The sequence below is a fragment of the Etheostoma cragini genome, chromosome 4 (assembly GCF_013103735.1).
Source record: "Etheostoma cragini isolate CJK2018 chromosome 4, CSU_Ecrag_1.0, whole genome shotgun sequence".
NCBI lineage: Eukaryota > Metazoa > Chordata > Actinopteri > Perciformes > Percidae > Etheostoma > Etheostoma cragini.
This window is the reverse complement of record NC_048410.1, coordinates 22,422,919-22,447,632: the sequence shown is the minus strand read 5'-3', so window position 1 is coordinate 22,447,632 and position 24,714 is coordinate 22,422,919. Positions and strand designations below refer to the sequence as shown.

Below are 24,714 nucleotides of genomic sequence, written 5' to 3'. Positions count from 1 at the left end.
TTTCAATATTATTATTTATGTTTTTTATTGTGTGAGAAAGTAAAACAAAACAAAACAAGGCAAGACAAGTACAGGGACACACAAACAGCCAAACATGAATGTGTAAAGTGATGTAATGTGAACATTAATATGTAAAGCAAGACAGAGACATATGACAAAACAAGGAGGATAAAAATAAACCTCAGAAAAAAATCCCCAAACTGTCAAAACAAATAATAAATACAACATTAGTTCAAACTGGAGGGACCATTATAGCAGGACGGGCACCAGATCAAACCAATCGATGGGTGGGCCCAAAGCACAGGGGCGCGACAATAGAGAGACAAATATGAAATATTGATCAGACACCATACAGTGAAGGAGGAAAATGATTGTACCAGATATCATATGCAAAACTAAACTAATGATTTACACTGCGGAGTAGGTTGAACATCTGTTACATAACATTATGAATATGAAATACAGTGGTGTTTAATCTTACCTTCCCCGGTCTCCAGCTTGAGCGTGGTCTACAGCGGTTGTAACGTTAGTCAGCATGACTCCATCGCTGCTTTTCTTTGACTTTTCTTTCTTCGAGATGTTATGGGTGAGGTCTGGGTTATATTCCTGCAAAACACGAGACAAAACATCCGTAGCTTTAGATTTGTTTCTACAGCGCAGGAACCACTGTTCAATTCCAGTGTCCAATTTAAGTAACGCTTATTTTGTACGATGATGCTCATCAATGCTGGACTCTGCCTCAATAACCAACTTTTTTTACACTACCACTTTGCAAAACCGTCATCTCTCCTCTTAGTCTTATCAACAAAAATTATTGATTATTATTTCTCTGTAATCGTTCACTGCCACTGTTAAACTAGGATAGATAGAAATGTATTATTAAAGGAATAGTTCAACTCCCAACTCGTCAAATACTCGCAGCTTGATCAGTGGCCCAGTGGCTGTAGTTTCACAATTAGCATATTAACATGAGCAATCTTCTCATCTAACTCTCATCAAGAATGCGCAAAAAGTGTATTTCCCCAACTGTCAAGCCGTTTCTTTAAAGGTGCTAGTTTTTTAGGCTACAATATTTTTATCACGTACAGCAAACTCTCACTATCCGCGAACTGACTGTCCCCAGAACATGCTGGAAAAAAAAAACGCACCACAAACCATAAAGAACAGTGTTCCAGCCAATAACCTACAATAGGAAGTTGTTTGAGTTGTGGAAGTAGCCTACGTGCTCACGCTGCTGTGGTGATGGCTCAACCAACTCCTTACTGTCGGTTATAGGCTAGAAGACTATTATGGTTCGTGGTGCAGGTTGGCGCAGTTTGTTTTTGTTGCTGTTTGAAGAGCCTGGGCTGTCTACAATTTAATTCATTACTATTTTATTTATAGTACCAAATCATAACAGACGTTTTCTCAGAAGACTTTCCAGATAGAGTAGGTCTAGACCACACTCTATAATTTACAAAGACCCAACAATTACCCCCCACAAGGATGCATTTGGTGAAACAGTGGTGAGGAAAAACTGCTTTTTAACATGCAGGAACCTCAGAGAGAACCTTACTCTGGGTGAGAGGCCTTGTTTTTTTTAAATAGTGTATTCAGGGGACAGGTAGCTAGCAGGTAGTGAGGGGATGTTTTCTGTATGTGACAAAAATAGCCTAAAAAACGTGTGACATCGCTTAGAGCACCTTTAACAGTATATATATCTATTGCAGAATGCTGCAGATTGCCGGTGAGTATTTAATGCCCTATAGTTGTTTCTGAACCTCAAACTGTGGCCAGTTCATATGCATGCCGGGGCCGTGGGTGTTGCTGAACCACTTCAGATCTTCCTGCGGGCTGGACGATGTGATGGAACGTTCAAGTTCTCTGTACACCGTAGCATAGCTGTGAAAAGACAACAATGTATCATACGGATGTAGCATAAGGGTAAAGTATACTTTTAATAATTGTGTCTGGTCGTATTAACATCTCAAACCTTTGGTCTTCTGTGAGGTTGAGGTGGCGTTTGACGTCCAACAGCACCTCCCTGAGGAAGCTCAGCCTCTTCTCTTCAAACTGCTGGCACTGGTCGAACACCTGCTCCATGTTTTCCATGTAATGGGGAGTGCACTTACTCAGCTCATCCAGAGCCTTCTCATACTTCTCCTTGGCCTAGGTGGTAACATACACACAGGAAACAAAAACTTAGCCTGAAAAACGTATGTTACGAAATAGGGCTGGGACGATATACCTTTGCCCGATTTCATTTGCCGATACATGGGAGCCGATTCGATGTGGTTTGGGATTTTCATTAATTACAATTCTGGAAGTATTGCCATTCGATAGTTGCTATCATCTTGTACTGCTTACAAAACGAAGGTTAAATAATTTACTTAAAGAGACACTACATCATAGGACATTTCTAGACACTAATTATTTTCTAAAAAAAGAATGTGCATCACGTGTCAATATGTCATTTATTTAAATTGTAAAGAACAATATAACATGTATTTTCTGCTTTTGCTCTGTTCGGCTGGAAATGGATATGAGATAGTTGCCATCAGCGGTACTGTATAAAAATTAAAAAATATAGATTCTAGGGGAAATAATTTATTTTAAAAATTGTCCATTGTACAAAAAATCATAATGCATACGATTTTCGATTTTTGCACCAACCCTATTACGAAATATCACTTATGACACATGCCTGGTACACATGTTCCTTTTTTCCAGATCTGTGGTCAAATGGGAATCCTATTAACCTTGAAAAGGACAATAAATATTCAAGCACCAGAAAGACTTATAGGAGTGTGAATGTCAAGGTAGTTAAAGGAGACCAGAGTCCACTTCAGCAAATTATGGACTAGTCACTAGTGAGGGAGACACATACCTGTAGAGGGGGAGGTGTGGTGTTCAGTCACACATTAATAATGCCACACTGACTAACAGCTATGACGCCTTTATGTCACAGAAACCAGCTCTACATCTTAACCACTGTGATGTCCTACCAGGTCAAAACTGAAAATGAACGATCTTTTGATGCTTTTTTGACACTTTTTGAAAGTTTTCTTCATTTTTGTAACACTACCATCAGTACACACAGTACAGATCACTAACACCAATATTTCACCACTAGTTTACACTAGTTTTTTTTTTTCGAATTCATGGTCAAGAAATCTAATTTATATGGAATTATAGCTTTTTTTGTCTTTTGTCAAAGTTTTTGTGGGGGGAAATAAAACACACAAATTTTAATAAAGTAGTGAACTGAAAATCCGTTTAACTTGCAAGAAGCGTTATATGGAACCATCCATGGAATACTTGAACAATTTGGATGAAAGAAACCCAAATTTATGATGTAGAAACTTTTACAAATGGAGGAAAGTTGACCCCAGGACAACAGGAGGGTTTAAACGGCCTGTGATTGATTTGCTTTTGGCTTGACAGCTGCAGCAGTCGCTGCTCTCACCTTCTGTGAGTCCTGTTTGCACTTGTCCACTTTCTCCTGGAGTTTCTTCTGCTGGTCGGCGGTCACAGAGGCCTCCCCCTTACTGTTGGCCTCTCTGATGGATGCCAGCTTCTCCTCTTTGCAGGCCATGTGGTAGGACTTCTTGGCAGCCTCGAGCTAAAGGGATAAGGCTTTTATGGTTAAAAATTGATTTTAATCAAATAACAATCAATAATCAAAGTAGATGATGATTATTTTTCTGACAAAGAAATCAAACTTTTTTGCACTGATCAAGTATGTTGGGTAAATCTCTACATATGAGAAATACTGCATGCACAATCATGACATTGCTAGTTATAAACTTGCTACAACTGCAACTAATTATAATTTCACAACTGACTAATCCGACCATTATTTTATTGCTTATAAAAGTAGTGCCCTTCTATGCCTTGAACTACAAACTACAATTTGTAGTTCAACAGAAATGAGTGATTATTATTTCTCTTTAATCTTTCACTCCCACTGTTAAATCTATCCTAGGATAGATAGAAATGTATAATTAAAGGAATAGTTCAACTCCCAACTTGTCAAATAGTATTTTACTACTATTTTTGGTCCCTGTTCCCTTATCATTTACTGTGACTGTTATTGCCACTCTTCATTTCAACCCCAACCGGCCGTCAGACTCAGAGAGAGCCTGGGTCTGTCCCAGGTTTCTTTCTAAAAGGAGGTTTTCCTCGCCACTATCACACTTTTGCTTCCTCTGTAGTGAACTACTAGGACTGCTGGGTCTTTGTAAATGATGGAATTTGGTCTAGACCTGCTCTATCTGTGAAGTGTCTTAAGATAACGCTTGTTATGAATTGCTACTATAACTAAATTGAATTGAAAATGTTAGAGAATTGTGAAAAATGCGCATCATTGCAATTCCCTCAAGCCAAAGTTGATGATACTAAATTGCTTATGTTACCTGACAATTACACCAAATCCTATAGATATTCAGTTTACAATCACATTAGACATAGAAAAGGTACAGATCCACACAATATGGAAGCTAAAATTAAGGAACGTTTGGCATTTTTGGTTAAAAAATGATTTTAATGATTGACCAATAATCAGAGCAGTAGACGATTATTTTTCTGCTGATCAACAAATCATTTAATCTGTAAAGTAAAGCTGACAGGATAACAAATTCTATTACAATGAATGGCTAATTAATTAGAAAAGTGTTTCATGATCAGTGAATACAGAACGTTGTGGTAAAACTCTGAAAATGAATAATTTTCACTAATGCTGACAGCAAACGTGACATGATAAAGGGTCTGTCATTTGTGCTCATGTGCCTGAAAGACTGTTTAACTCAACAGCAGTTTTCAGAAGGACTCAAATGTAATTCACGTAATAATGTCAGTTGAGTGTCTTTGGCCTGAAGGCGGGTCCACTTGGTGTTAACATGAATGGAGGAGATAATAAAAACCACACTTCCTCACCTCTTTTAGCTTTTTGGCCCAGGGTTTCTGGGCCTTTTTGAAGCCCTCGTCTGCCTCTTTGGTTTCCTTGAATCCTCCCATCATCTGTTTGTGGTACAAGTCTTTCTGCCAGTTCTTCACCTTCTCAAAGTCCTCGTTGATCAGGCTGTTTTTCACTTCCTGGTGAAGGTCGCTCACCTTCTCCGCCTCTGTCATCACCCCCATCCAAGCTCGCTCTACTGTGCCATACTGAGGCCCTGGGGGAGGAAAAATTATGCATTAAATCCCCCCAAAAAAGAACCACACAGAAAAAAAATATATCATATGCATAATTTGAGTGTAAAAGAACAGGGTTACCTTTGTCTACCAGCTGTCTCCACCTCTTGGACCACTCGGTCAGTTGCTGTGCGTAGGCTTTCTCGATTTTGGCACGCTCCTGGATGCAGTTCATCAGGTCGTTGCAGAGCCGGTGACCATCGTCAATCCGCTTCACTGTACGTTTGTAGTTCCCCACCTTACATTAAAACAATGTCTCAAGTTACTTTTAGTGCTTCTTTATTTCTCAGAAATGTAAAGTACACACATCTATAACACTGTTACTCTCATGTTAGCCTACTGAAAACATTTAACCTTTGTGTTCTCTCCCCGTCAACCATGAAAAAAACACTTCTGTTGTCTCTACCTCAATGTTTTTAGTCGCTTTTTTGAAAAGAATTTTCCAACATTTTTGGTCACTAATGTCAAGTTTTGGTCGCGAAATTGTAATTTTTATCACTTTTTTATTATTTTTGTCACTTTGTCGGACGTTTTGGTCACTTTTTGGTTTTGGGTGCTATTCCCAATGTTTTTGAGGCTTTTTAATCATCTTTTTTGTTGCTTTTCCCACCGTTTTGTGTTTTTTTTTGTTTTACATTTCCGGTGCTTCTATTGACGTCCAATTTGTTGTGATATTTTTTTTTTTTAAATGGGGTCAAATTTGACTCGAACACAACATGATGGTTAAAACTGTTTTCATGTTTGGAAATGTAAACTCCAGGCTTCATGTAGGCCGTGGTGACCTAAAGGTTGGAGGAAAGAGCTTGTGACTGGGAGGTAGTCAGTCTCCAGACCAACAGGATACCATCTGGGTGGGCAACGTGAAAGAGGAGCGCTTTTGTCCCTCCCTCAGTACCACCACTGAGGTGCCCTTGAGCAAGGCCCTTGACCTCAAAACCGCTCCAGTGGCCAGCAGATTAGAGCTTCCAGGTATGAATGTGTAACTGTTTGAATGTGATCAGGCCTGTGAATGAATAAACCTGAAGAAATAAAGGTTAAATAAAAATAACTAAATGGGTACTACAGTCCTCTTGTCTCTAGTTGGTGTAAATGAACTGCTAATAACAACAAAGTATCTCATTATTGACTGTCATGGCTGAAGATGGAAGACCGTATTATGTTTCTTACAACTGCTGTGTACTGTACTGCTGTTATAAGGATCATTGTGTTAGGTGCCACCTTTAAAAAGGAACTCAGCTTGTAAGTGAAGCAATAAATAGGCAGGAGGGAACAGCAGGGAAGACACTGCTGGTGTGAGTGGACCTATGCTATGAAACCAGGGGGTCTGTTAATGTCATATAATCTACAACTCTGCATGGACACGAGAGCAGCAAGCTCCCAGTTAGCTGCTAGCTTTGCCCAGAGACAGCGTGAGAGAAGCGGCCTAAAATCCCACATTACTGCCAACATTTTACAACTTGGTGAAAGAGAAATAAGGTACTGCATCATTGCTGAATGTGTAATGGGTGTTTACCAAATACCTCACCCTGAAAATGACACTCAACAAATCTCAAACAGGGACAAAATGAAATCAGCCTGGGAACAAATGATGTATTCCACATTTGCACTCTGCTTCAGCCAAGTCAGCGACCAGCAGGCAGCACTGCAGCAGCTAAAGCAATGAGGAGCTGTGATGTAGTGACTTTGTGCTGGAAGCAGGCAGCTTTGCTGCCCCAGCTGATTGCTGGTCGGGGAGACATGATGATGATAAAAAACAGCCGAGTAGGACAGGAAATTGATTATAAAACCCCCAATGTTTTCTGTCTCATGAGTCCATCCATCATACATACTCTGTGATAGTCCATATAATCCATAGTATAAGATATGAGAAACTTTTTTTCCTGGTTTGTAAATCATTAACCAGCTCTCATATATGACGATTGGACTTATGGGAACTTGTTGCTCAAATGACTTTGGACTGTCAGTCCACAGTAGTCCATGTAGTCCTGGAAACCCAGTACATCAGACTGTCATCTAGAGGTAAAACCAAAAATCAATTATTGAATCAGAAACATAATAATCTACTACTAGTTTGCCATCTTACAAGCAAATTAAGCTTGCACAATTAATTGTTATAAAATATCAATTCACCCTGTTCATGATTTTTTTTTTTTACTTTGATTCTCATTTCATTTTACGAGACTGCATCACAAACCCTACTACTTTGTTCTGTGAGTTTTAAACATAGTAGTCTGTATACAATTTTAAACAGCTGCGATGCTCTCCCTTCTCCACAAGCCTGTCTCTATGTTGACAGGCTTGTGGTGATGCGCAATGTGCTATAGGTGCCAAAAAAAAATCTATGTTTGGTACTGCCAATATGTTTTGTTTTGTCATGGTCATAAGAATCGTGGTAGAGACTCGTGATATTAATTCCAAGCTAAAAAATCGTGATTCATATTTTTCCCTAAATTGTGCAGGCCTGAGGCAAATGTAAAAAATATTAGTCCTGCCTGCTTGAGTTGCTGCTTTTCTTTCTTAAGTTACTTTCTCGTTTCTGAAAAAACAATTAGTGGATTAATTAAGACAACTTTACATCATAATAATTATTATAGTTTCAATCAGACAACTCGTTTGTCATGTTAATTATAACAGCAGACTCCGACCTCATCACTCCCTGCAGATTGGGTTTACACGAGAAATCAGGGAGTGATGATAAAGTAGCTTCCCCCAGGCCAGAGCCTGCAGGTGCATGCTGGGATGGTGGTGGGGCTAACAGCGGGGAGCGATACCGGTGCACGGCGACAGCAGCATTGACGAGGCAGAGGTGGGCAGCCTAAATAGAGGGTGTGTGTTTGGTAAATGATACGGAGAGTGCAGCACGTCATGTGTGTGTACAGCAGTCCAGCTTGTCTGAACTAGCTCTCAGGCATCGCACCATTTACTGTTCCGTGCAACCCTTTCATTCATCTATGAACCTGTCCCCAGAACTCAAATCGTACGGGCAAATTGTTGGTTTAGACATATTAACGGTCCAACGTAAGACCGTAGGTACCGGAATTTCTTAGCAATCAGCTGATGTGAAGGGTTCAGCTTCAACTAAAAGGTTTAATTTGGCCATTTCAGCAGGACAGCATGAAGGCAGGATGAAGGCAGGTGGTGATAAATGCTGCCTACAGTGTCATCTCTAATAAAAGGTGAAAACAATCAGTGGCATCCATAGATGAACAAAAGTTGGCAAATATTAGTGAGAAGTCCCTGACGGTTACACTGAGAGAGCAACCAAGGTACCATAGTCGTAAATCATTTGTTTTTTAATTGTGGCACTTATTATAACAGATGGTTCTGCTGGCTTGGTGAACTCAATTAGAAATAATGGCACTTAAACGCAACCGTCCGTCATTCTGCTGAGGGATTCAAAGTGAATGTCACCAACAGATCTGTGCTGGCTCAGAGACTAGGTGCTCAGTAAGCAATCACTATACATTGTTTGCAGAAGCGAGTGTTTATGTGTGAATCTGTGCTCATAACTGAGTGATAAACTAGGCCTCGGGTCGTTCCTCTCGGCTCTCAGACGAAGCAGAGTCAGTGGGAGTTCATCACTAAGCAGTGCCAGTTCCTAGCTACTCTCTAAGAAACATCTGTATATCTAAACATAAAATGTCCATAAAATGTGATCAACAGTTTTATTTCTGTTTATATACATTTCAAATTTCAGCAGTAAGTAATTGGGTTCCATATGTTTATTTTTGTTGGATATCACTAATGCTATCTTATGTACACAATTCCGGTATCGTAAATTATTTACCAGGACTTGGATTAGCGAGCGTAAAAATAAAAAAAGAGTTTAAAGCGTTAAAAAGTAATTGAAAAGCCTGAAAAAAAGCCTTGAATTAATTAACACTCGGGTCAAATTTGACCCCTTTTAGGAAATGTATATATCTTAAATACGGGTTTATTTTTAACAAAATTACCACAAAAAATGGATTGGATTCCATTCAACGCTCTTTGCAAATACAACTGATCACTTTCATTCCTGACTAAACTCATGTGTATGTTCCTCTGATCTTAACTATTAGTCAAAGTAATTTATAATTTCAGCTTTTTTAACTCAAATATTAGGTAAAATTCTATATAAATGAGGGTTATTCACCATGAATTCAAAAAAGTACAGTAAAACTAGTAGTGGGAAGGTGGTGTTAGTGAAGACTAAAAACAAAGTCTGAAAAAGGGACAAAAAAAGTACCCGGGAGGACAAGACAAGTGTTAAAGAACAGTTAATAAATTATTTTCAGAAGTTTACTAACCGAGCAGAGATTTGAATAACAATTTTATTTTCTGTAGCTCAACACCAAAAGTTCAAAATCCGGTTATTGAGCTGCCAGCTCAGTCATTTTACCGATTTATTTCTTAGAGTGTAGGTTTAATCTTCCCAAGTCTGTTTGCTGCTGTCTCACCTCCCAGAAGCTGTCTGTGGTCTCCTCCTGGCTGGCGGACTCGTCGTAGGTTCCAGACATGGTCTCCAGATTTGGCAGGATGGCTTCAGGCTGTGGCGGTCTGCAGCAGAGTCACGTTCCTCATGCACTGGGAGAGACGACACAGAGATTGTGAGAAGTGCTAACAGTCGCATTGTCTGCCGATTGTTTTTCAGTTAAATCTTCTTAAAATCTATAGAAATTGAGAAAAAAGCCTTTCACAGTTTCCTGAAGCCCAACATGACGGCTTCAAGTTGCTTATTTTGCTTGTCAAACAGGCCAAACCAAAAAGATATTCAGTTTATCATACAAAACACAGAAAGCTGAAAATTATCACTATTGATGCCTGGCATTTTTAGCAGAAAACAATTACTTAAACCATTCATTGATTCATAATTTTCAAAAAATGGACTAATCCATAAAGACATAATTGTTGATTAAAAGAAATTCCCCTCATATTTGAGAGCACAAGGTAATGTTTTCAAATAATTGTTTTATATAACCAACAGCCTCTAAACACATTTATGTAAAATGGAGAAAGTGGTATTGAATGAAGTGTTTTTGTTTGATTGAATTGCTGTTCTGTTAATTTAAACAGTTGCTTCAGTTCTAATACGTTTCACAACATTGAAACACATACTGTAGAACACACAGCTGAATAAGCTAATAATACACATTTGTACAGTCCAAAACTAAAGATGACGAGATCGATGATTTCCATCAGGGGAAGTCAAAGTTCATCACCCGAGCATTTTACTTTCCACACACTGTTATCAGGCAGGCTCAGGTATGTACAAAACCACCCTAACACACCTGTTTCTCTCTCTGCTCCTCTGAGATGACTACGTCAATATGCAATTATCAGTATTCTTATCATGTACTTTCTGTCAGAACAACGCAGACTAATTGCAGAGTAATCTTCCATCATTCTAGATAACAATCACAAGGCCACACTGGAACACCTTAATGCTGAAACGAGCAGCTGTGACCTGACTGCTTAGGATGACTCATGCTGAAATTAGGGCACAACATGAGTGGAAGAAGAGATGAAATCAAAACGATCCATCTATCCATCCATCCATCCATCCATGGAATGCTGAACGGTCCTACCGGGCACAGGCACAGGAGTCCAAGGGGTTCTTGTTGGAAAGTCTTTCAAATGACTACAAAGACACACCAAAAGGCAAAATGAAAAGCAAAACAACTACAACCAGACAGAAAATGACCATGGAGAGACTAGGAGTGGGAATCACCAGACGCCTCCCGATACAATATCATCACAATACTTATGTCACAGTCTTATTGCGATTTTAAACATATTGCAATATTCTACAATGTATATTGCAATTTATAAGTTTTTTTCCAACTTCAAATTTTTCACAATTTCAAATGATGTCCCAAAAAAGGAAACTTTGTCAACATCTGTTTAATCTAAAAAAGATTCATTTCTTTGCGTTTGTTCATATCACTTCAATTTTATGGCTGCAAAATGGAACTGTCAAGCAGACAAACTGATCAACACACACACACACACACAAACACACACACACACACACACAAACACACACACCCACACACACACACACACACACACACACTAAAAGATTGATAACTGGCGCCTGTGTATTGATACAGTATTGCCACTGAAAATATCGCGATACTATGCTGTATCCAGCAAAAACCAGCAAATAGAACCGAATAAGTAGGCAGCGATCTATGTCTAACGTTGTGAATGCGGACCCTCAGCATACTAAGTGAGTGAAGACACAGACACAGTGAAAACATTATCCTGATGCTCCTGCAGCATCACCAGGGCCACGCTCACCTCCACATGCTCAGGTTCAGTTCACAGCCCACACTGCAATTTGGAAAAGGACAGCACTGATCACACAGCAAAACTGAAATGACGAGGGGCTTAGAGTAAGAGGGAATTAGCCGCTGAGTTTTGTTACAGCTTCATAAACAATAGTCAAAGAGAACCTCTGAAATATTTTGCCCTCTCCGATTCCTGACCCATAACTTTTTTTTAGGTCCATTCAATAAAAAAAATAGTAATTTGATTTCAAATTTTGATTTGTTAGGCACCGTCATTCAAGATGGGCGTACAGTGAAGGACTAAACCAGGCTTTTGAACCCATTTCCAAACAAATTACATAATGTTGGTACCAACACATTTTGGTATAAATGTTATCATCATATTGAGTGAGATTAAAAAAAACTTTAAAAAAATCTGTTTGGTTTAGCTTAGTTGCACTTAGCGCATCCATTGTAGATTTAGGGAAATGGAGAGTCCGGTAAAAACAAACAAACAATTAGAACAAGCAGAGCCACTCAAGCCCTCTGAAGCTCCCTAAATGAATTTCTATCTTTTCAGTCTCTACTAGTCGGACCAAAAGTTAACATAAAGTCACCCCTCATTACTTTTAGTCTGCACAGAGATCTTTGGGAGAAACCACACAAAGTGGTGAAAGTAAGCATAACCAGTTGTCAGAATGGACAACATTATGCAAATATGACAAATATAACTCTACACCCGCTTTGACATGATATGATATGCTATGACAAAGCCCAGTAATGTTTACTTTAGATATTTGCACGAGTATTAATTACGGAAGACAAACAGATAGATTACACAAAATAGGATATGCAGGTGTGGCTACAAACAAACAGAACCACAGATCAAGGTAAGAAGCAAAGAGAGAATGCAAATGAACTGCCATTTGACTGTTATCAGCAGAGTGAAATGGCAGCTAACTGCAGACAGGTTTCACTGAGCCTCTGCTGGAATACAAAATAGCAATAAACAGATACTGTGAAGGCATTTGAGAAAGGTTTGTCCTGTGAGGTTGTAATGATGCATCGTTTGTTAAAAGGTCATTTTCAACCAAAGTTGGCTGAGAATGAGTCATCTTACCTCAGGATGAATAACAAACTCTGTTCAAGGAATAGTTAGATATTTTGCTTTCTTGCCAAGGGTTACATGAGAAGGTTGATACCACTCTGTCGGTGTGTACGGTAAATATTAAGTTACAGCCAGCAGCCAGATAGCTTAGCTTAGCACAAAGACTTAAAAACGGGGAAAGTGCTAGACAAGACTCTGAACCAAAAGAACCAAAATCCGACATCTCCATGTGCCAGACTATTGGCTAGGAGCAGTAACTTACTGGAGTGTGTGCTGGTTACCATGGCAACCTCACATAATATATGACCCCCCCCGGTTTTTATACTTAGATTTTTGTACAGATTTTTTTGCTGCAGCAAGGTATAACATGTGAACTAGCAAGCTTCAATGGTGCTGCTTAAGCCAGGCATCCCCTGTTCCCAGCTTTTATGCTAAGCTAACAATCCGCTGGCTGTAGCCCTACATTTAACGCACAGACATGACCTTTCTTTAAGACCCATTACCAAAACAATAAAACAATAAAAGAAAATGGGGTTTCGAAAAACCTTTGATTTCTTCTTAAGTCAACATTAAGAGTCACAATTTGATTGGTCAAAACATTTATAAAACATCATGAGACTGTTCCAAGTCGGCACTGTCTAAGCAGTCTATATGTACTGTATGTGTTATGGCCTTGACTGAATGAGACAAACCGCTCAGGATTAGATGCAGAAGAGACCTATATGAAACAACAGAACGAGAAATGGCAGTGTAGTGTTTTGATAGGAAGTCAGGGGGAGGGGTGGGAGCTGCATGTGTATTTGGGTCAACCATGGACCAGTGGATAGAGCAACACTTTTGAAAAATGAAGGCCAGAGATGACAGGAGAGACAGAAGTGAAGAAAACGCCAATTTCCAAAATCCAGTTAATTGAGGGGAATTTCCACGGTGGTCGAACACAACAGCGTCGGGAAAAACAAACGCCTCAGCCGGATGCAGCACGGAGCACGGCATGAGTGGGTGTTTATCATGCTGAGTTAATCCATTAGCTGCATGCCGAGAGGGGGCTTTTGTTCAGGGGAGCCCTTTGCTTGGCTCGCAGAAAGCCAGATATCAGCGTAAGAAAACCCACTGCCACTGACTAGCTTCTTCCACTTTTTTTGTTTTATCAAAGCCAACCAGAAGACGTAATGATATCAATCTGCCTGTATTTGTAATTTAAATTGCTAGTGTGTTATTCATTGTAGCCAGACACAAAAAAAACACACACACACACACACACACACAACATTGGCAGCACCTTCTAAGGTTCAGGCACCATCACATTGATTCATTCTTCACTCTTCTCCTCCTCCTCTGTCAGTACATTGTGCAGTCTCAGTCAAAGATCCACATCCTCACAAACAAGCAATAAGACTAAAAAGAGCATCTCTGGGACTCCCCATCCCTTTAAACGCAAGTACACAGGCACCAAAAAGCACCACAACTCGCAGAGCAGACAGCCGGTAGCATCAACACTTTAAGAGAGTCCGAGCCCAAGACAAAGACCGTCAACAAACCAGGCTGGAGGGAGGGAGAACACAGCCCCCCGCCACAGCAACAAAAGCTTACCCCCAGTCCTCCGTTAACAGCGGCTAAGGCTACAGCTAGGAGAAAAGAGACACGTGGCCTCCTCCAGCAGTCAGCCCCTCTCCTCCTCGCCTCTTCTTCTCCCCCTCCTGTTGGCCTATTGTTGCTCTGCACTGCCCGCCGTCCTCTCTGCCTGACTGAGCCACCAAGCATCAGCGTGCAGAGCAGGAGAAGAGCAGCACTAATCTGGGATCTGAGATCTTCCAGTAGCACTGTGCAGGGAAAAACTGTGTGTATGTGTGTGTGTGTGTGTGTTTCTCAATGAGTGAGGGATAATCCTGTGGTGCTTTGCTTGAATGGCTCAGACAGAGCAGCAGGGCAGAGGGAGGGAGGGAGAGAGAGAGAGAGAGAAAAGGGGGCAGGGGTGATGCTGTAGTGTGGATGTGTGAGGTGTATATTGATAAGCCTTTGGTGGAACTGAGGCTAATGGAGACCTATGAATGTATACACTAGGTAATATTACTCAATATATTAGTCATGGATATTTTATAAAATGCTGGAAGATGGTAAAAGAGTGTTTCACAGATTTGAGTGTGTATGCTTTTATTTATTGAGATTACTAGTCTATATCTCCAGCACCTCAGCTAAGATCTAAAGTCTAAATCTAAGGAACCAGGTGAGCAGTGTTTTTTTCCTCTTTATTAAATGCTGGGAAACAAACCATGAATAGTTGCAGCTTCTACAAAAAAAGCTAAAGACTGATGTATGGCTGTATGATCACACTTAAGCTCAACATCCATTCACACGTGTTTTTTCAGGATGTAAAGATAACTGTCTTAAAATGCTTAAACAAAAGGAGTTTTTATATATGGATTTAAATATAATTTTGGCTCTGGTGCATCAGGTTCAGGGGTCTCATTTATAAATGTGGCGTACGCACAAAACGAAGCTGAAAATGTGCGTAGGCCACCTCCCACGCAAAGGTTGTGATTGATAAAAAAAATGCGTACGCACATTTTGGGGACAATGGGAATTGGCGACGCAGATGGTGAGACGTTGGGAATGTGATAAATCATAATATTTTCAAGTATTGATGTCTCACAAACGTTTTCTTCTCTCCATATCATCCATGTTATCATGAAGATGAATCCAGCAGTGTTATTTGCACTTGGACTGAGAGATATTTTTTTAACACCTTGTAAAATCCAACTAAAATCTTAAATCATAAAAAGAAAAATTATATTTAAAAGGCTGTCTCTCCGTCACATTGCCCACTACGGAGCGCAGGAGGAGGAGATGGCTCGACTCCATGATAGCATCAAATACCCTAGCATTAGATAACGGCAAAACACAGTGTAAAGAACTAAATGTCTGTGCTATATCATCAAATGCCAAAGTCTGGAAATAAAGCCGTTAAGCTCTCGCGCAATCGTTACACTTAATGTCCTCGTTATCAGTCTGAACTTTAATACTGTTGGTGACAAAACCGGCATGAAGAAAAGTGTGTTTGCCTTTTACACTTTCTTCTCCAAATTGTATCTGTGGGTGGGGGACATAGTTGATGGCGTGCTTTTGGCAAGGTGTTAACAATCACAAATTGTGCGTAATGCTGCATGATGACACTGCCGGCTCTGCAGGAGGACTACGCCAATGGAAGAATAAGGAGAAAAAGAGACTTCAGGGATCGTGACAATGACTGGCTAATAAAGTTAAACTCCCTAAAGCTGCAGTCTCGGATCTAGGAACTGAATGGGGTCCAGTAGAGGGGGCACGGCGCCGGAACCGCGCCATCCCGGTCCAAATACATCACTAAGACTTGTTTAGATATGATATAGTTCAGGTTAAATCTTATCATATACCTGTAGGTCTGGTATATATTGAAGCTGTCCCTGAGTGCCGTAATGCCTGTGTAGTCAGGTTTCTCTTCACTGTGCGAGAACAAGCCAAAATTATATTTTGGTTTGCAGCAATTCACGAGCATCTGAGAGGTTTCTTTTGCATTTTCTACGCCAGTTGTCATGATTCGGCCTGATTTGGCCTGCCAGTGTCATTAACGTACTTATCAGCATTCATAAGGTGCTTTACATTGACTATTTATGGTTACAAATGGGCGTGTACAGGGCGGTTTCACGTACATACACTTGTGGGTAATCTTTGATTTACAAAAGGGAACATTGCTTACAGATGTGAGTGTGCATGGTTTTACAAATCTGTCATTTTTTTGGCAAACGCCATTTTTGGCTTTTGGGCGTACGTACACCTTTGGTAAGGATGTTACACACAGTTCTATAAATGAGACCCCAGGAGAGCAACTGATGCAGCCCAGTCAGTCGGCTAAGTTTCAGCTGGTTAAACCTCTGTTCTGAGTCAGTCCTTCTCTCGGTGATGAACTATATTGTGTGTTAATACAGATTGACTCTGCAGAGACAACAATGACGTCTCAAATTTAGGTTCACTTAGTTTGACTTTGAGTGTGCACACCTTCTGAGAAGGAGGAAGGGAAGAACAAAGTAAAAGGTGGAATGAGAGAATGTTTTTAAATACTTTGGTCCAGCGGTCCAGATAATAAGAGGCTTCAATTCAACAGACCACAAATTCTTTTCAGTAGGCTCTAGTTAAGCACAGGAAGGGTGGGGTCTAACTAATGGGAGATGAAGGGTGAAGGTGACTCTAAGGTAGATATACGCCAGAGGGCAGGTCTGTGCTGTTGACATGGCAGCCATAAATTGATTAATAATTAGACAACTTGTCATAAAGTTGAGGACAAAAGTTAAGCTATACGACAGTAATGTAGCCTATGTTAGGGTAAACTGCAGAGCCAAATGCAATACCAAATCACCCCAAATGTTACAATCACACTTAGAAAGTAGTTTATTCTCTTTGACTAAACCAACACCTCATATACGCAACATTGTACCTGCCCTCTCCATGGCAACATCATTTCAAGCACAGTTATTATCAGAGGCACCCGGTGTGTTTGATAACCAGAAGAAGAAGAGATCGAGACCTCTTTCACAGTCTGGGCTGCAGCTTGATCACCATGCCAACGGCAGTGACATGATGTCACTGTCTGATGGCCCGACTGTCACGATGACAAAGGCCCAGAGACAGCAGAGTGGACCAGTGTCTCTGCTGAGTGTTCAGCTGTGTGTGGAGTGTTGACAAGTGAGGTAAGGGGGGTGAGGAGGACACTATATATATATACATACACTGTATATACAGTATATATACAGTCAGTAACAAGTGTTGTACTGGTAATGCTGGGTATTGTTAAAAATTGTTTAATACCGATTCCAATACCGTGACATCCAACACAGAAGAAGACCCTTTCCACTGTACTGAAGTAAATATTTGAAAAGCTAGCCGTCAGTATATTGTACCTTTATCCTCCTATACTCTTGTACTCTGTCACCGGAGCTGCCTTCTGAGCAGGATCCAAAATTAATCTAGCACCATTAACAAGCCAAATGCTGGTCAAATATGCAAGGGGCTGGCGGATTTGCTTCATTAACCAGCCAAAAAACAATGGTAATCTATTGAGTGGCTGGTGACATTTGATCATTCACCATGATTGTGGCTGGTGTTACGCAGGATGAAGGAGGACCCAAAAGCAGAGAAGGGAAGGCAGGCAGAACTTCACAAGGCTTTATTTCCCTAGAAAACGGAGTAACAAAAACACAAAATCCATAAACGGCAACACAAAGTCTCAAAACCCCAAAATTCCCCAAAACAGGTCCAGGGAGGAAGGCAGTACAAACACAGGGTAAACTACACAGGGGAAAACTCACAGGGAAGATCTGGAACCCCGACAGCAACACGCTGACAGGACAAAACGATCTGACAAGAAGGGTAGCACAGACATTAAATACACAAGGTAATGAGGTAACGAGAGGCAGGTGACAGGAGGGCAGGTGGAAAACATCAGGTAATCACACGAGTGGGAAGACACAGGAAGTAAAACTAAAGACAGGACGAGACGAAAACCAGACTTCAAAATAAAACAGGAAACAGAACTCGGGGGAACACACAACCGGGGAGGAACAAGACACAAACACATGACCAGGGAGGGAACACAGAGAAAAAGGAAAAGAAAACAGGATACAAAAATATAAAAACATAACATGGTGGACACAAAAGTCAATTTTGGACCTTGTCTCTGAGCACACCTCCTGTATGGCGAGATCTTGGCCACATTATTAAAATGCAACACTTTTTCTCTCCCTTGGGACAAACTGCGTTGCAACTGCTGCCCTCATCACATTCAAGTCCTATATATAGAACCCCTTTCATCAATAATTCACACTGCTGTAAACAGATAGATGACATGACCAACCTGAATCACGTGGAAAAACTCTTTAAGGTTTGATGTAATCTCAAATCGCAAGATAATTGTACTATACAACAAAAGGAGATCGATACAAGAGAGCAGCGCTACAACAGGCCTGAAGGAGAACTTTGTGTTTAAAGTGTCTTACATCTTGAGGACAGTTCGGATAATCCCAACAGCACGAAAGACATCTACATGTGTACTGTCAACTAAAGCCCATACCGATGTGTGTGTTCATTTGAAATCATATGGTATTTTGTAAACAGATATACAGTCTTCTCGAGTTTAATATTACCAGCGACATTCCCTGGTAAACTACTCCAGCCCTACAAAGCATCCTGACGGGAGTGAACATGAGTGCTGTAGTTAAAAGGTGAATGAACAAAGACAATCTGTAGCTGTTCTCACTGCCCTGAATACGGAAACCTGGATAACCCTCAGCGGCCCTGCTACTGCGTCAGCAGTAGAGACTGTAGCTGAGCAGTTCCCCCGTACAAATACGTGTAGCTGTATCTGTCAGCTCAGTTGGTCAAACACATGCAAAAAAAGGTGTTGATGCTGCATCCAAACAACTAAAAAGCGCTTGTATTATATTCAATTGTCATAATTCCCAATAATATTCACAATCATCAATAATACAGAAGTCATGGACACATGCAGACTTAAACACCGACGTACAATAGTCTTCGTTTTTAGCTACTAGCAGATCACACTCATACCTCAGACCGAACTGTCAGCGGTCAAATTGCATTGTGGGTAATGTGGGTGCCAGGTTTTGAAGGAAGAAGAATACATGGAATAAAAAAGCCGATATCTTTGGTTCTGCTACATTGATTTTGATGTTTTTTGTGAGTCTGACAACATTGTAGGAGGGCAAAACTTTATCAGTGGCGCATTCTTTTAAAACCCATACCTTTAATTAGATTAGGCAAGGATCAAGGTCCGAGTGTACTTAATCTAAGATGAAAAAACTAAATACACACACACACACACACACACACACACACACACACACACACACACATAATAACACCATAGAAAGTCATTCAAAGGCTCAATGCAGAACAACAAGTATTCAACTATAAGGTTTGAAAGTAGTTGTGCGATTACAGATCAGAGCAGATACTGAACCTGGTCTGTCTTCTCTGCAGCCGCTCTGTCCCCAACAGTGTCACTCCAAGTAATTTCTGACAGCTTTCAGGGGAACTGACATCTGAAACTTAGAAGTAAAGAGCGTCATCGCTCAGCTGCAACCATGACACATCCTGCGGTCTTCTAGCACGCCTTTTACACACACGCACACTGGACTTTGACATATCTCTGAGAAGACACATCAAGCCATCAATAATTAGCTAGGGAGGGAGCAGGGGAGGGTGGACACTTGAGGGCTCTCCCTTGTCGCACACATTCATTAGACAGGTGCCATGTTGTCAGGAAATTCAGGGACAGACCGATAGAGAAAGGAGGACGAAAGTTACTCATCGCAAAGTTAAAGAAGGCAAACAGGAAGTACAGTGGGAGGAGACGGCCACACGGGTGGGTAGATAAAGCCGGCTCTGTAGAGGACAGACAGGGATGAGTCAACATCGGGGTATCAGGTCAGCCGCGCTGCATCCTCGCAATCAATACAGATTGGCTGATGTCCAATGAATGACACGAGTGGAGAATGAAAAGTCTTGTGTCTTTCAGCTGAAGGGAACCACGTCTGAGGTCAATATTAAAATTTAATGATGCATGTATACGTGAATAAAAGAATTCTCTCAATATAACAAATTATCCTGGGAGAACACCATTGAGAGCATAATAAATGCCTCAACATTTCAATACACAAAGCTCTTCTGTTATTTAGTGTGTTACTGTGAATGAAGGGAATCAGAGCAGGACGGTGTGTATGAGTCATGAAAGACTCATATAAAGCCAGTTGTCTATTCACACAGACAGATGCTCATCTCCCTGTTATCTACCATCTGTGTATCTTCTAATCAGGTTTCTCCCAGTGGGGCTCAACCATTTGACCCTGGTGTTATATCCCATTATTGCAGGAAGTAATGTATGACCCCCAACGGCAAAAAGGCAAAAGAAGAAATGAAAGAGCTGCGGGTCTGGTTTAGAAAACACAATCTTATAATTGAGGCTGTTTTCATGATCTATCCCTTCTCTCAATGATATTTTAGCGTATTTTCATTATTTATAATATTTGTGTTTTAGTTATTCGATTGGTGAATATTTGCTGTTTTTTTTCTCAACAAGTGCTTATACATACATTGTCTCTATTTTTGTGACAATGACGAGATGTTTTATTTTGTGAGCTATAAACTAATCTGTGGTCAGAGCCATGCTAGCGGTTTCCCCCTGCTTTCAGCCTTTATGCTAAGCTAACCATCGTCTGGCTCCAGCTTCATATTTCACGGACACATAAAATGACATTGACTTTATCATCTCACTTTCTGTAAGAATAAACACATTCTTTGAAATGTCAAACGGTTCCGTTAACTCTCCTGAGATACCAAACACCTTGCTCAAGCTGCGGAGCTCCAGTCACATCATCTGACATTATATTATTATATTATATTAGAGCTGGACAATATATCAATATTATATCAATATTGTGATTTAAGACTAGATATTGTCTTAGAATTTGGATATTGTAATATCATAATATGGCTTAAGTGTTGTTTTATTCTGGATATAAAGGCTGCATTACAGTAACGTGATGTCATTTTCGGAACTTTCCAGACTAGTGTAACTGTTCTATTATTCGCCTTTACCCACTCAGATATTATATCCAAAATCCATTTATCAAAGATTTCATTGTGTAAATATTTTGTGAAAGCACCACTAGCTAACATTACAATTTCATTGTGGTATTGATATCGAGGTTATTGGTTAAAAATATTGTGATATTTGATTTTCTCCATATCGCCCAGCCCTATGTTATATTATATTAAATGAAAAATGCATGAAATGCAATGGAGGTATAGGAATTCAATTAATTCAATGCAAATCAAAAGGAAAAAGTGAATACTTATAGATGTAGTTCACGAAACAATCACCACGAGCTCCACACAAGCTCCTTCAGCACCTGTCGTGGAATTGCAGAAGTGTAAATGAACATTTTTCTGGTGGTTTAAAAACCACAAACTGAGACTGAGCGTTCACCGCTGGCCTTGGAAACAGAGACTTACTGATATCATTTTAGTTTCACTTCACATTTACAATTTACTGTAGATTAAACCCACACATGCCTGCGTGCATGGTTGCGGAATATCATTTAATATTCTGTGTAGAGCCACTTTCTCATACTCCGGGTAAAGTGTGAAGGACCTCTGGGCTCTCCAACCCAGTTTCTTTGTAATCAATAACCTTTGTTTTGTTTTTTCAGTGCTCAGTGCAGAGTCAGGATGGAGTCTATTACTGCTATTACTGCTAGAGTGCACACACTGAAGCTGATACAGGGCTGGAATATGGAAGTGACTCCCTTGAAGACAAAAGACAGTGCAGCTGCAAAAAGCTTTGAGAGCCACACACATGCAAATATTTATCGAAAAATGGGTTAATAAGAAAACAAATTAATCACTAATACAAATAGTTGCAGTCCTTGACATTTGAAATTCAATTAAATTCAATGAAAGCACTGTAAAGTCCAATATTAAGTTGAAATCATGAAAGTAGCTAACATCATACAAACACACACACACACGCGCGCACACACACACACACACACACACACACACACACACACACACACACACACACACACAAACAAACACACACACACACAAACACACACGCCTATGTTGTTGTTGTATGAAAGAAAACTCCTCTGGGCCAGAGGCTCTGGCTGTTAGAAGGGAGATCAGCTGAGAGGAAACACCATCAGTGATGTAGCAGGCAGTATGTAGTCAGCTGTTCAGCCAACCAAGTGAAAACAGCTTTTCCAGATATAATATTCCTGTTTATTTGTTGAAAAAAGCAACCAACACCTTGTAGCAAACACACACTCAAATAAACCATACGGAAACAATCCGTGCTAAACTATTAGTCAATTAATTGATTAGTCAAGCAATTAAGAATTTAAATACAGATATAGTGGACATAGATTTTTGGTAATCAATTAATTGTTTAAGTCATTGTTCTCATTAAAATGCAAAATATTCTCTGTTTCAAGCTTCTCAAACGTGATCAGTGCTGCTGTTCTTATATATGTCATATAAACATTTGGGTTTTGGAGTGACTGTTCGAGAAAATTAGGATTCTGAAGATGTTAATTTGGGCTAAGATAAATTAAAATAGTAATAAAAATGGAAAGGTTTCACCATTTCCTTACAATTTATAGACAGAATGACACAGAGACAATAATAGTTTGCAACCCTAAGAAAATGGGAGCAATTTAACTGCTTTGACTTAAGTTTGAAAGTTCACAATGATAAATCCCGACAATTACTCAATTAATCAGATAAACAATGGACAGGTTAACCAATAATGGAAATATTTGTTGAGTTTCGTCGACAAATATTTCAATGCAAGACTACCTGACGCCCGATATCAGCAAGAGCTGGTAATGGACGACCAGAGGAACGGGATATGGGACAAGAATGCAATAGAGATGAGGTCACAGTGAGCTTTTCCTAGTGGATGTTTGGGCCAAATTTGAAGAAATTTCCTCCAGGCATCCCTGAGATATTGCTTTCACATGAATAGGACAGACGGACAACCCGAAAACATAATGCCTCTGTCCACAGCTGTTGCCTAAATGGAGGCATAACAACAACTTCCTTAAGCCAACTTGTGCTCTTTGAAATTGTCGTGTCATGTTTTACTATTATTTACATTTTAGAGAGCAATTGACTAATATATTAATTGACAAATAACATCTGCATATTGATCAATAATAACAAATAAATGGTAGCTGCGGCCCTACTTCAAACATGCACTACTCACTGCTCCACGCACATCCCACAGCCCTTTCCACTACTCCTCCTTTGGCTCTAAAGCACATCACTGACACAGTAATTCGGACACGCTTGAGCCTCAGAGGAGCAGAGCAAACCTGCAGCCAACAACCTCTAATAGCCTCTTCATGTTGCTCTTAAGCTGTTTGTAATGTACCATCTCCAGCGGAGGCACCCCGGAGATAATAAGTGATTGATTACATTCTCGGGAAAGCGAAAGCATGCACATCACATGATGCAAACTCACAACTACTTATCCATCCCCCGGCACATACATCCCTCAATGAAACTTGGACTCTCTCTGATTTACATTAAACTAGCCTAATATTAAGTTTGAGCAATCCTAAAGCCATGCAACACTTGCTTCCAGCCTTTTGTATCGTGACCCCTTAAAAGGAGAAGAAATATATACCTCAACGAAGGTTAGGGCACTTTGTGTCAACAGCTGAGAGTATGTTCAAAAAAACAGTGATTATTCCCATATTTAGTTTTGAAGGATTTTAGAAGCTAGAAATGGTCAACAAAAACAATGGAGAAAAAGTCAAGAAAGGTAAATATAATATGGTGTTTCATTTTGGGACCCCTTGGATTTATGTTGGGGCCCCTTGACCCCCAAGTTGGGAACTAGAGACTGATCTTTATAGGTGATGCAACTAATGATTGAGCCAATTTTTTTTCTAGTAACGGATTAATCCCAGGTGCAACTAATGATCATTTTCTCAATAAATTTTACAATCTGCCTATTATTTTCTACATTAATCATATATATCATATATAAATATAAATAATTGAAGTTATTTAAAAATAAAATATACCGTGAGGAAAATAAGTATTTGAACAACCTGCTATTTTGCAAGTTCTCCCACTTAGAAATCATGGAGGGGTCTGAAATTGTCATCGTAGGTGCATGTCCACTGTGAGAGACATAATCTTTAAAAAAAATCCAGAAATCACAATGTATGATTTTTTTTACTATTTATTTGTATGATACAGCTGCAAATAAGTATTTGACCACCTGTCTATCAGCTACAATTCTGACCCTCAGAGACCTGTTAGTCTGCCTTCAAAATGTCCACCTCCACTCCCTTTATTATCCTAAATTCGATGTACCATTTTGAGGTTGTTGGCTGCATAAAAACACCTGTCCACCCCAAACAATCAGTAAGAATCCAACAACTACATGCACCTACGATGACAATTTCCGACCCCTCCATGATTTCTAAGTGGGAGAACTTGCAAAATAGCAGGGTGTTCGAATACTTATTTTCCTCACTGTATATATTTGTCACATTTATCACAGTTATTTAAAAGACTCAAGATCACAATTTTTATAACAATGTATCATGCAGGACTACCTGGAAC

General features: G+C 39.9%; 1 protein-coding gene and 1 long non-coding RNA gene across 5 annotated transcripts in view; one reads left to right on the top strand and one right to left on the bottom strand.

The window, feature by feature from the left end:
* pacsin1b (protein kinase C and casein kinase substrate in neurons 1b) overlaps window positions 1-24,714 on the bottom strand; it is a 32,788-nt gene that overhangs the window by 4,093 nt on the left and 3,981 nt on the right. Inside the window, exons 2-9 of one of the 4 annotated variants that reach the window (XM_034869325.1) lie at window positions 19,532-19,619; window positions 9,606-9,732; window positions 5,251-5,407; window positions 4,915-5,150; window positions 3,446-3,601; window positions 1,973-2,148; window positions 1,761-1,881; window positions 482-606 (exon numbers count right to left, since the gene is read on the bottom strand). In XM_034869325.1, coding sequence (XP_034725216.1) covers window positions 482-606; window positions 1,761-1,881; window positions 1,973-2,148; window positions 3,446-3,601; window positions 4,915-5,150; window positions 5,251-5,407; window positions 9,606-9,665 — 1,031 coding nt within the window. In that variant the 5' untranslated portion in view covers window positions 9,666-9,732; window positions 19,532-19,619. Of the gene's footprint in view, window positions 1-481; window positions 607-1,760; window positions 1,882-1,972; window positions 2,149-3,445; window positions 3,602-4,914; window positions 5,151-5,250; window positions 5,408-9,605; window positions 9,733-14,115; window positions 14,366-19,510; window positions 19,620-24,714 lie in introns of those variants that run through there. The other 3 variants (XM_034869327.1, XM_034869326.1, XM_034869323.1) reach the window with 3 other exon arrangements.
* On the top strand, window positions 17-15,120 carry LOC117943296. The gene is made up of 3 exons (XR_004656330.1): window positions 17-29; window positions 5,965-5,974; window positions 14,984-15,120. It is a non-coding gene; the product is annotated as an uncharacterized LOC117943296 (long non-coding RNA).